The sequence below is a fragment of the Mus pahari genome, chromosome 15 (assembly GCF_900095145.1).
Source record: "Mus pahari chromosome 15, PAHARI_EIJ_v1.1, whole genome shotgun sequence".
In the NCBI taxonomy this organism is placed as follows: domain Eukaryota; kingdom Metazoa; phylum Chordata; class Mammalia; order Rodentia; family Muridae; genus Mus; species Mus pahari.
The window spans coordinates 67,970,211-67,983,514 of record NC_034604.1 but is presented as its reverse complement, the minus strand read 5'-3'; the positions used below and the strand labels follow the sequence as shown (position 1 = coordinate 67,983,514).

Here is a 13,304-nt window from a genome sequence, read left to right as displayed (position 1 = left end):
AGGGAAGCATGCAGAGACAGAGAGTAGAATGGTGGTTTCTCGGGGCTGTGAGAGGGGACTGGAGAATCATTTCTTAAAATGGGAACGGGGGCTGGAGAGGCATCTCGGTGGTTAATGCAGTTACTGTTCATTGAGAGTTCCAGAGTGCTATTCCAGCACCCACAGAGGACAGCTCACAACTGGCTGTAACTTGAGCTCCGGGAGATCTGATGCCCTCTTCTGCTCTTTGAGGGCACCTGCACACACATGCCCATACACAGGGACACATGCACATAAAAATGACACGTTTTAAGAATGGAAACAGGGGCTGGTGAGATGGCTCAGTGGGTAAGAGCACCCGACTGCTCTTCCAAAGGTCCGGAGTTCAAATCCCAGCAACCACATGGTGGCTCACAACCATCCATAACAAGATCTGANNCCCTCTTCTGGAGTGTTTGACGATATCTACAGTGTACTTACATATAATAAATAAATAAATCTTTTTTAAAAAAACAAAACAAAACAAAACAAAAGAATGGAAACAGTGTCAGCGGTACAAGATGAAAGACTCCTGACTGGGCAGTGTCGCTATTGGCACAGTCCTGTCAGTGTCCTCAATGCCACTGAACTGCACGCTTAAACCCAGTACAATGAGACATTTTATGTAATTAAAAAAAAAAAAACAAAATCCAACAAGAAGAGGTTAGCTGGAGTTAAGGCAACATTTATTCAGTTTGTAATTACTTCATGGAAGGCATACAGTGGTGGCTACTGACAAAGGTACCATTTCTCTTAAGGCCTCTGATGGTGTTTTTAACACGTCAGGCAGGTATGAAGTAGACAGAACCCAATGCCTCGTGCCTCATTACGGCTTGGTCAAATGCAATCACTGTCTCAGCAGGGCTGACTCGAAGGTCTCCTGTGTTCCGTGGCCTGGCCCAGTGCGTGTGGCCAGTGTGCTTGTAAGCCCTTCAGGCTGTGTTCTGGATGACCAGGGCAATACCTTGCCCTCCTCCAATGCAAGCCGATCCCACCGCATACTTTCCACCTCGACGCCTAAGAAAGGATACAAAAGTCACTACTGGGGCCAGTTAAATGGCTCAGCGGGAAGGAACTTTCCACCAAGCCTGACAACTTAAATTCAATCCTTAGAACCCACATGATGAAAGAAGAGAAGCATTCTCCTGCAAGCTGTCCTCAGACCTCCACACGCATGCTGTGTGGCATGTGCATACCCCTGCCACATACACATGGACACTCCCACAGTAATGTAAAATTATGTAAAATTATATATATAATAACATTCACTCTTGGGCTATACAGAGAAACACTGTCTCAAAACAAAACAAAACAAAACAAAAAAACGAAAAATAAAACATTCATTCTTAACTAGCTTATTTTTCAAGTCCCTTCCACAATCCTTAATTTTGGTTTCCGGTGACAATAGATGAAAGAACTCAGAAAGCTAAATATTACTACTAAAAAATGAGAAAATGTAACACACACATACATACATACATACATACACACACACATACACACACACACACACACACACACACACACACACACACGCGCGCGAGACAGGGCACTGGGGACTGAGGAAGGGAAACACAGTGTGCTAAGGAGAAGCAGCCAGGGCAGGAGGTCATTTATCAATGGGCGTGGTGAGATGGGGGAAGGGGAGGGGAGATGGGGAGGCGACACTGTGTCACTTTAGAGTAAATGTAACTACTGAAGTTTGTCTGCTGAGGGAGCAGGTAATTAAAGAAAGGGATCATGTCCCAGTTGTGAGAATTAGCCGGTCTGCTTCCATCCCCCAGCCTTGACCTAATGACCTTGAGAATTATGGGAACATTGTTTTTCAAATCAGTCACAGATTGCCATTCCGAGCCCCGGCTCTGCCTAACAGGCTGAAGTGAGGTTGCAGTCTCACACAGTCCATTTGCTTTCAACTCCTAACAGAACCAAATGGTCCCAAGTGTACAAAGCCAAGAGCTTTTCTACCCAAACTGGAGAGTCCCAAACACCCAGGTCACCGCGAAGTAAAACCTCAGCTTGCAAAGACTGGCAGTTTGCTCAGCGTCCTTAAACAATGGCATCTGGGTCTGTACCCTCTCAGTGTTTTGACTTATTTCGTAAGTTTGTCTTACTACTGCTGCAGACACTGAATGCAGAGCCACAGAAGCGGGGCCTCGCTGTAAGGCACAGGCTGGCACCCGGGTGGCCGATGTGCGTGGCTCCCTCTGAGCACTCCTGAGTGCTTGTACAGTGAGCACAGCAAACTCAGAAGTGCAGGGCCACCGCGAACTGGCCAGCTCACCTGCAACACCCACTGCAGAGTCTCCTAATCAGAACCAGTGTGGGAATATGAAGAGGGAGAAACATGGGATCGTACTGAGAAAGCCTAAGCTCACGTACTGTTATTTAAAAGAATGCCAAATCTGGGGCCTGGGGAGATGGCTCAGTGGTTAAGACCACTGGCTGCCCCTCCAGAGAACCTGGGTTTAATCCCCAGCACCCATGTGGCAGCTTACGACCATCTGGAACTCCAGTCCCGGGAGATCCAACTTCCTCTTCTGCATGGTGCAGCACCAATCACACACATGGTACATGTACATACTTGCAGGCAAACCACTCATACACATGAAATAATAAAGATATAAATCCCCCCCCCCAGGTGGCACATTTAAAATACATGATTTCTAGCGAGTACCTTAACTCATGAACCAGGTGTGCAGTGATTCTGGATCCAGATCCTCCCAGCGGGTGACCCAGGGCAATGGCACCTCCACTCACATTGGTTTTGCTGGGGTCAAGATCCAAGGCCTTCTGAACAGACAAGAACTGAGGAGCAAAAGCTTCATTCACCTTAGAACAGAGAGAGCCCACAGGATCGTTATCCACAAGCGAGTTTGTAACGAAAAGATCTAATTATGTTGACCGCCATTTCCTATCTCCTCCTATTTAGTTCATGATGTTGTTTAAATTCATCTTCAATCACTCCATATAAAGATGGTAGATCCTCAGAGGGGTGTGTGTGTGCATGCCTACAAGTGTGCTATAGTGTACATGAGAGAGAGCAAGTACACAAGGGCAGCTTTCAGTAATATTGTTTATGTAATCATGTTTAAGGTCTATAGAACTACATTCTTCTGCAAACCATCTTGGGTTTAGAAATGGACACACAGAACTGTGTGGTCAGTGGCACACACCTCTAATTCTTTCGAACTGAGCCAGCCCGGGCTTTATAAGCAAAACACACTTCTTAAAAATAAATAAATAAATAAATAAATAGAGTTGTCTATTTACTAAGTGATACTTCAGATCAAATGCACTCCTTAAAGAAATGCTAAGTGCAATACTCTTATAAATAGGTACACAGTAGAGGGCACAGATCCTGTAGAGAGCTGGGTGGAAGGTTCCAGTCTCTGCTGGATCATTTATTAAGGTGTGTGCCCTTGTGTGTGTCTGTATGTGTACACATACATATATATAATACCCTCTTTACACTTGAAATTCCACAACAAAGTTTAAGTCACTTTCCAGGTTAAATAAAGTTATGGTTAGTCGGTGCCTTTGTGTATTTCCTGGTACACAGTGAGTGCGGCTAAGTGGCTACTATTGTTATCTGGTGCTGAGAGAGCCCTCCTTGCAGGAAGACACTGGTAGACAAGGACCCTTGCCATAGCCTAAGGTGCAGTCGGAACTCAGTACTGTTCACACCAGCAGTACTGCTCACGCCGTCCACATTGCCGGCTGCTCGTGAGAATGGCTGAAATGAGTTCCCAGCATTGCGTTTTCACGCGGTCTCTGCTCAGGAATCCTATAAGGAGCACTGCGAAGGAGGCAGCTGTTACAGCATGGGGATCAAATCGATCTCATTCTCTTCCCTACTAGGTGTTTTACTCTCCCATGATGGGGCCTGATCCATGTTAGATCACCACTATTGCTGTTTTATATAGTGATTCTCAAGGAGCTAAGCTGGGCTCTCCACTACGCCCTGGTAGTGGACTCCAGAAGCCCGGGAATAGTGGGACGAGCTCTGTCCTGATTGTCTGTAAGTCCAGGTATGAGCACAAGCTGCACAGTGTGGCTCTAGTGCAGTGGCTAAGTGTCAAGTCGGAGACTTAGAGGTGGCTTGCTGATTAAAAATGGTAACTAAGCAGCCCTCTCAAGGCTTAGAGCTGAAAGAAACTGAGGATGGGAGAAATACTTATCTTTCCTAAAACCTGGTTTATAGCGCAAGGGCTTATCACAGAGAAAGCCAGTCATGTGCCCAGTCCTCTATTAATTTGACATCCCCTTCATTATTTTGCTTCTTAATGCTACATAGCACAAGTGTAGTTATCTCTAAGTCTCAAATGGTCCCCAAATACGAAACATCTATTGTCCATAATTAAGAATTTCTTCACTGACCTCTTAATAATTAGCATTAACGTGACGTTTTATTTATTTGTTTGTGCTTGTTTTTTAGGTGGTTTCACTGTGTAGACCAGGCTGTCCTGGAACTCCCCAGGGCTGAGGTTAAGCTGGATCCCATCTTTTAATGATGCTAAATGCTAAGGTCTTTGTTCTGCTATTAGCATTTTTAAATGGCACTCTTGGGGCAGGGGTGTAGCTCAGTATGGATCATGTATTTAGCATGCACACAGAGCACACATGTGAGTGAACAGTGCGTGACCTGACTGTATCCTATGAAGTTCTAAGATGTTTCCAGGAGTTTAACAAGAGAAATCAGAGCATTTGACTCACTCAGAGGTACGGGAAGTGGGGCTGGGGAGGTGGCTCAGTTGACCCTGTGCAAGCTTAGGAACCTTAGTTAGCTCTCCACACACCCTGTAAAAAAGCTGGGGATAGCAGCACCTTTGTGTAATGCTAGCACTGGGGAGGAAGAGACAGGAGGATGTCCTTAGGCTCGCTGACCAGTTTATTCAAACCAGTGAGCTCTGGGTTCAGTGAGAGCCCTTGTCTGAAGACAGTGCCGGTGTACTCACATACATGAAACAAAGCTTTAAAAAATATATTAAAAAAGTAAGTTGGAAAGTTATAGAGGAAGATGCCCAACATCATCCTGTGCTGACACACGCATGCACACGCTTGCACACAAGACACAGATGTGGAGAGCCTTTGGGGGCCACTTGGCAGGAATCTGACATTGGCCAAGGACAAGGAAATGGGCTTCAGGCAGGAATCTGACCTTAGGGAATGACAAGGAAGTAAGTTCAGGCAAGAATCTGATTTTAAGAAGATGACTTTGGGATGGGACAGGGAAGTAGGCTCTGATATCTTGATCATCCTGATAAGCCCTTACAAAACCGTGGTCTCTGGAGCGGCTGTGGGACTTTGTTTATTGTCTTGCTTGTTCCTTGACTATTTATTTATTGTCTTGCTTGTTCCTCATTGTACTGCTCGACTTTAATACTGGCACATAGTTAAAATGGCATAAAAGCAGATTGGGGAAAAATAAACCTGCCTCGGAACCGCCTGGGGTCATGCTACAACGTTGTCTAATTGTCTTTTTTCTTTTTAATCCTCACTCCTGGGTTGGAGAATCTGTTGACTGACCAAGTGGGCTTGGTCACACAGATCACAAAAAATGGGCAAAACACTTTATAATACAGTGGGAGGACATACCAAACCAACACGCATAGTCAATACATACGTGGGTGAAGAGTGTGGGAAACGTAACAGTATTAAAACAGGGAGAGCTGCAAGATACCAAGGTGTGCCATGCACGCTATGAAAGAAAAACACTTACGTCTATCAGATCCATGTCCTTAAGACTGAGCCCAGCTTTCTTCAACGCCCCATTGATAGCAGGGACTGGACCTATATAAGAATAAAGTCATTAGATACACAGGTAGGTCATTTTTTCTCTTTAAGCCAGGTGTGTGGTGCATGACTGCACTCCTAGCTGTCAGGAGGCTGAAGTGCATGGACCATGATATCAGCCTGTTTATACAGTTAGAGCTTACCTCACAGAACAAAATCCCTTCTGTACTATACAAGGAAGAAATGATCACATAGTAGGAAAGTGGACAAAGGTGAAAAGCTGACCACAGTTGATTGTGGGTAAGAGACCCGTGTGAGGCAGTCAAGCTGGTTTTCGGACTTTGAGCTGCCAAAGGGGCCATATGCAGGATTTATAGTCATTATAGATTACGCTTGGTCTCAGGTAATCAGGCATACCACGTGTTCGAAGGTGGAAACTATAGCCATTCACCTGGAATCTCAGGAGAAGGTGTCTGAGGGAAGAACCATTTCTAACGCTGCTGGTAGGCGGGGCAACACAGCCCAGAGCTCATGAAATGCCAAGGGGCCTAACCAGGCCTCTGAGAGGAGAAAGGCTCCCTGTCTGCTGCCCTCCAGCAATGGGTTGATATTTCTGTAGGTTTTAGTGAATCAGTGCTTTTCCCAAAAGGTAAGATGAGAGACTATTTAGATCAGGGTAACTGTAGTTGACACAATGTTCGACTTACTGATGTCTTAGCATGGAGAAGAGAGAGACCTAGCACACCTTGTGTGACCAGCTGCCTCAAGTCGGCCTTTATGAAGGACTTGAACATAGAGTCCAAAATGAAGCCCTTTTCCTCTGAGTACTCCTTAATAATACCGTTAAGTCAGGTGTTGTGTCATAGCAATGACAATAGGGCTGCCCCTGTGATAAACACACCTGACCGTGTGCTTCTCAGGCCTTTGGAACTGTTGTTGTTTTGTCTTTTGGAGACTGAGGAAAGATTTGGAGCTCTGTGCTGGGCTGGGGAAGCCACTGAGTGCTGCAGACAGAGCTTGGTGGCGTCCTGGTGGGTTCTGGAAGACAAGAGTGCTGGAGCACCTAGTGGAGACCTGGCTCCTGCAATGGGACTCTGTAGGACTGGGCTGGGATCAGTAACAGAAGTGTAAATAGTAAAGCATCGGTTACCGGCATGGAGTGTGCAGTGTGTAATGTCCTTGACCCTTCACCACTAGAATGAGACACCAGGGACATTAGCTTATAAAGGTAAAAGGGCTGAAACGCCCTTCAGTGAAAATGCGCAGCTGACGGTGGTGAGAGAATCACTTCCCTGCCTTCAAGAACACCAGCCTGTCTGCCTTAGGTTAACTCTAAGTTAACTCTAATGTGTATATTCTCTAGGACATAACCGGGTCCTTGCCACACCCCTCTGGAGAAAGTACTCTTCCAGAACACTCCTATTTATTTACTGAGGCTCAGGAAGGTGTAGCATTCTTTTTTTTTTTTTTTTTTTTTTTTTTTGGTTTTTCGAGACAGGGTTTCTCTGTATAGCCCTGGCTGTCCTGGAACTCACTCTGTAGACCAGGCTGGCCTCAAACTCGGAAATCCACCTGCCTCTGCCTCCCAAGTGCGGAGATTAAAGGCGTAGGCCACCACCACTGCCTGGCTCTTTTTTTTTTTTTTTTTTTAAGATTTATTTATTATTTATATGTAAGAACACTGTAGCTGTCTTGAGACACACCAGTAGTGGGTAGATGGTTATAAGCCATCATGTGGTTGCTGGGATTTGAACTCAGGACCTTCGGAAGACCAGTCAGTGCTCTTAACCACTGAGCCACCTCTCCAGCCCATGGTGTAGCATTCTTTTTTTGTTTTTGTTTTTTTGTTTTTTGTTTTTGTTTTTTCGAGACAGGGTTTCTCTGTATAGCTCTGGCTGTCCTGGAACTCACTTTGTAGACCAGGCTAGCCTTGAACGCAGAAATCTGCCTGCCTCTGCCTCCCAAGTGCTGGGATTAAAGGCGTGCGCCACCACACCCGGCTTAGGTGTAGCATTCTTAAACAAGACCTTATTGAAAGCGTTGGGACTTCTGGCTCCTCTTTGAGTTCCAGAGTTAACTAAGACATTCTGTGAGAGCTAGTGAGATGGCTGAGTGGTTGAGGGCTCTTGGCCTGATCTTTGTCTTTTTAAATACTAAAGCCATTTATAAAAATGAAGTCAAATAAAGTTAAAGTCTCTCCGTTCAGCTCAGTCCCAGGCCCACCCATCCATCTCCATCCTGTCCTCCTCTCAAACTCCACGAGGAGGGCATCCCTGTGGCTCTGGGTGTCCCTGAGACCTTGTCAGTCCTGCCAAGTCCTGGTTCCTCCTTTTTCCTGGCTACAGCTACTCTGGGGTTGTCAATGGTAACATGTGCAGAGTTGAGGAACTGCTGTCCTCACTGACTGCCAAGCCAGCCCCACTAGCAGCTCAGCAATGGCTTTCCCTGCTTGTCACTGGGATCCCACATTACAGGACAGACAAGCTTGAAGGTGGCACGGTGACTCAGGCACCTGACCTCGAGAGATGCTTGGCATGGAGAGGTGGACAGTGGTGCTCACTCAAGCATTCAGGCCTGGGATTTGAAGCAAGAAAATCATTTTCTTTGTTCACCTGCCTGCTAATGATAATCCACCAACCCTATTACATGACTTTAAACTGTAAAACAACTATTAAATAGCTTGAAACCGGGGCTGGTGAGATGGCTCAGAGGTTAAGAGCACCAACTGCTCTTCCAGAGGTCCTGAGTTCAAATCCCAGCAACTACATGGTGCCTCGCAACCTTCTGTAATGGGATCCAATGCCCTCTTCTGGTTTATCTGAAGACAGCTACAGTGTACTCATATACATAAAATAAAAATAAATCTTAAAAAAAGATTGAAACCACAGAATTTGGTAGCTCATCAAAGTACCTAAGGAATCAGAAATAAAAACTGAAAACCTCAGGTTACAGACCTACTGCAACAGGATCCCCAGAGGTTGTGAGTTTTGAGGAACACTCCGGGTGGAAACAGTGCTGTGACCAGGATATGACATCATGAATGCCATTTCAACCCACAGATGTTCCGGTTTTCAGGTTACCTTCTATTTCCAAGGCAAAACCTTTTTTGTTGATCATATGTAGCTTTTAAATCCAACAACAACACCCAAAAATCAAAAATCAAAAAAAAACCAAAACCCCCATGTCTTTTTAGCAGTATCAAAATTGTCTGTAGCTGCTGACATAAACGTGATCTATAATAAAAGATAAAAAGGTCTGAACATCCCAGGCTTCTTTCCTAGAATTCCTTCCGAGAGGGAAGGAAGCCTGTCTGAAGGACTTGGCTGCCAGCACAGCCCAGAGTTGCCTCAACTCCCCGGGCAGCCGTCACGGAATCCCCTGAACAGAACCTGCAGTTTTGACCCGGCAGCAACACATTATCCTCCTTCCATCCTGATATCCAGCTTAAAAACCAAATCAAGGAGTCAAAAAAAGGCCACGCTCACAGAAAGCTCTCTGGCTCTGTCAAGAATCTGAAATCCACACCGTAAGGTAGGTTTTTGCTTGGGACCTGGGGTCACCAGTGAAATGAAGTAAAGCCTCGGTGTCTTAGTCAGGGTTTCTGTTCCTGCACAAACATCATGACCAAGAAGCAAGTTGGGGAGGAAAGGGTTACACTTCCAAGTTGATGTTCATCACCAAAGGAAGTCAGGACTGGAACTCAAGCAGGTCAGGAAGCAGGAGCTGATGCAGAGGCCATGGAGGGATGTTCCTTACTGGCTTGCTTCCCCTGGCTTGCTCAGCCTGCTCTCTTATAGAACCCAGGACCACCAGCCCAGGGATGGCACCACCTACAATGGGCCCTTCCACCCTGGATCACTAATTGAGAAAATGCCTTACAGCTGGATCTCATGGAGGCGTTTCCTCACCTGAAGCTCCTCTCTCTGTGATAACTCCAGCTGTGTCAAGGTGACACAAAACCATCCAGTACACATCGAGTCTTATGTCTGCAATGAGCAGTTAACTGGATTCTTCTTTCCTTGAAGGCAGTTGATAGGGAATACTAAATTTCTCACCTCTGGGGGTCAGTGATGGAGGTGTTTGCTGCCAAGCTGGATGACTCAATTGGATCTCCAGACTCCACAGGGTGGAATGGGAAGCAGACTTTCAAAAGCTGTCTCCTGACATATGTGCTGTGATTTGTGTGTATATCCATTGGTGTTAAGTGTGCACACCCACAATTGAGCACAACTGTACATGGGTGCTTGAGCATGTACAAACAGACATACACACAGAGTAAATAAAAATTAAAAAAAATTGCATTGTCTGAAGTTCTTAGTGTCTGTATTTAGTATAAAGTGCTTTGTTTTCTCCTCCTCTCTCTCTCTCTCTCTCTCTCTCTCTCTCTCTCTCTCTCTCTCTCTCTCTCTCTCTCGTTGGGGTCTTGCCATGTAACCCTGTCTGGGCTGGAACTTGCCTCAGTTTCCCAAAAGCGGGAATTACGTGTTGTGTACAACACCACGACCATCTCGCTTCCACGATCTCTGTCCCACTTCTTATTAATACAAATGAGTGGCCTTGGCCTGAAAAGTGTCAACAGTTCCCACCCCTCCCTTAGGGCAGCCACCTGACACCTGCCCGCAGTTCATTCACGCTGCAGACCCAGGGAGCGCTGCCAGCTGAACTGTGCCTTTCTGAGGCAGCCCCAGGCTCTGCTCACTCGGGTCTGCAGCCACACAAGCCCTCCACCTTCTCACTTACCAGGACGTCTCACTGGAGCTGGGAGGACTGCGTGAGAGTCACCAGTGTCTGTGGAGTTGTGACACTGGCTCCTGAGCAGCCTTCTCTAGTCCGCCTCATGACTTCACTGTGTGATTCTTTTTCCTTCCTTTCCCGTGGGGCTGGGGACCAAACCTCAGCCTCACACAGGCTTTGCAAGGGCTCTGCCACTGAGCTACAACTCCAGTTTCCTCTTTTTTCTGTGTTGATTTTTACATTTTATTTTCATAATTTTTAACTATGTATACATATATGGTCTGTGTATTCGAGAGTGTATATGCCCTATGTGTGTGTGTGTGTGTGTGTGTGTGTGTGAGAGAGAGAGAGAGAGAGACAGACAGAGTGTTGTGGATATGTGTATGTGTACATGTATGAGTAAGTTTGTGTGGGTGCACGTGTGTGGGTGTGCATGTATGAACATGTGTGTATGTGTGCATGTGTGCATGTGTGTGTGTGCCCACAGAAGCCAGGAGAATCAGATTCTTCTAGAGCCGGTATGTCAGACAGTTATGAGCCACCTGATGTGGGCCCTCTGCAAGAGCAGTGTGAACCCGTACCCACAGCAACATCTCTCTAGCCCCTCTGTGTGACAAGTTTTAAATACCTCAGACGGACAGTATGCCTATGACAGTTCACATGGTCTTGCTTTTTTCTGTTGTGTGTAGGACAGTTCACCATCAAGATACTCTGACAGACTGATCCCCCAAGGGTCTTGATTTGGTTACTTTCCCCAGGACTCTGAATGTTCAAACCGACCTCCCTGCAGTAATACCACAGAACAGTTCTCATGATAAACTTACCAATACCCATAATAGCAGGATCGCATCCAGACACGAAGTAGCCCACGACTCTGGCCAGGGGCGTGAAGTTATGTTTTTTGACAGCATCTTCGCTGGCTATGATGACAGCCCCAGCACCGTCAGACACCCCCTTAGAAACAGAAGCAGGAGATTAGCCAGTAAAGAAGCTGGTTAATCAAGGTCAGAGCTAATGGTGAGCCAGTCACAGGGTAGGACAGGGCTGGGCCCGTGCAGAAGAACCACTGGCAATGTGAGAGAGGGCACTGACAGCAGTGGTGAGACAGGGGGCTTCAGAGATCACTTAGGCACGGGATAAAACTTCACCAAGGGACCACAGCAAAGTATGCAGAAAAGGCGGGGCAAGTGGACATCTGGTGAACTGTGTGAGAGAGGATTGCTATGAGGTATGAAAAGTGGCGACATAAGCCAGGAGGATTTCCTTGTCATTGCTCCCAAAAGGGTGAAGAAATCAGATTATCAAGGTCCCTAGCTACAAGATTTTGTGTTAGACTATGAAAACTCAAATTAACAAAATGGTAAATGGTAGCAGTGTAAGTTAAACAACTAAAGGCTAAGAAGCTTCTGGAAGCTTCTAGACACATCTGGAAGAGACTTCACACTCATTTGGAAGAACAGGCTGGGAAGAGTGCAGGCAGGTGCAGTAACATACCGAGGCGTTCCCTGCTGTGACTGTCCCATCCTTCTTGAATACTGGCGGGAGCTTCTGCAGTTGGTCCAGGGTGGTTTGGGGCCGAGCGTGTTCATCCACTTGCATGGTCTGTTTGCCTTTCTTGGTCTTCACCTCAATGGGTGCCATCTCCTCATTGAAGTAGCCAGCCTCGTTAGCTGAAACAGTAAATGCCCATCATCTGAGGGAAGCTCCAGGAAGATGCCAGGAGGTCGTGTCTGTCAACCTCTGATCTGTTTAGGGGTGAGCCAGTTCCTTCCTCCTTAGCAAACTGCTTTCTTATTGGAGCATTAAACATACCTACCTGACCTTTTTGAAATTACTATTCAGGGTGTGTATGGGGTGGGAGTGTGGTGTGTGTGTGTGTGGAGGGGCATGGTGTGTGGGGGGGCTTGTGTGTGTATGTGGGGTGGGGGCATAGTGTGTGATGAGTGGAGCATGCTGTGTATGGAGGTGGGGAGGTGGTGAGCATGGGGGGTGGGGCATGGTGGGTAGGAGTGGGGGCTTGTGTGTTCAGGGTTGGATGGGGGTATGTGTGTGTGCGTGTGTGTGTGTGTGTGTGTGTGTGGTGTCAAGGTCAGAGAACAGCCTCTGGTGCTGGACCACTCTTTCCACATTGCTTGAGGCCGACACTCACACTCCCTCCTCTCCAGCTCCGGCTCCCTCCCGCCCCCCCCCCCCGTTTGCTTCTTTTCGGGGTATATCGGTCCAGTTGGCCCCTGAGCTTTTGGGGCATTCTCCTGTCTCTGCCTCCCATCTTTCATCGGGAACATGAGGACTGTAGATGGCTTATGTGGGTTCTTGGGATTTGAACTCAGGTCCTCATGCTTGCACAACAGACATTTTAAAAACTTAGCCAAATCCTGAGCTCCTACTCTGACTTTGTTATTATTAATTATTACTGTTATCATTTATTATTATTATTATTATTATTATTATTATTATTATTATATGTCTCCCTTATGAGATGCTAGACTGACAGCTGTCTTAGGGCTGTAATAGAATTAAATGCACTCAACTTTTTTTTTTTTTTTTTTGGTGAAAAGGTAAACAATTAAACCAAGTTGCCTATGCCAACCAACACTTGGTGGCTGAAACAGCAATAACCTGAAGAGATGATGAGAGCTGTAACTTACATGATTATATGTAAACCCTTACGTCCTGAGGACCTCTAGGATTAGAATGGACAGGAGTCATCTACCACTTAAGCAACAGAGTTGGTCAGGAAAAAATACTACATTTGTATGTGTGTGGTATGTGTGTGTACATGCATGTTTGCAGAGTCCTGAGGTATATGTGTGTGT

General features: G+C 46.3%; 1 protein-coding gene across 1 annotated transcript in view; it reads right to left on the bottom strand.

Annotated features, from left to right (window-relative positions):
• Positions 1 to 682: 682 nt before the first annotated feature.
• The window catches only part of Acaa2 (acetyl-CoA acyltransferase 2), a 30,815-nt gene continuing 18,193 nt past the window's right edge, over positions 683 to 13,304 (bottom strand). The window contains exons 6-10 of the mRNA XM_021214716.2: positions 11,983 to 12,158; positions 11,313 to 11,442; positions 5,741 to 5,811; positions 2,696 to 2,850; positions 683 to 1,035 (exon numbers count right to left, since the gene is read on the bottom strand). Of these exons, the coding sequence (XP_021070375.1) occupies positions 951 to 1,035; positions 2,696 to 2,850; positions 5,741 to 5,811; positions 11,313 to 11,442; positions 11,983 to 12,158 (617 nt within the window). The 3' untranslated portion in view covers positions 683 to 950. The remainder of the gene's footprint in view (positions 1,036 to 2,695; positions 2,851 to 5,740; positions 5,812 to 11,312; positions 11,443 to 11,982; positions 12,159 to 13,304) is intronic.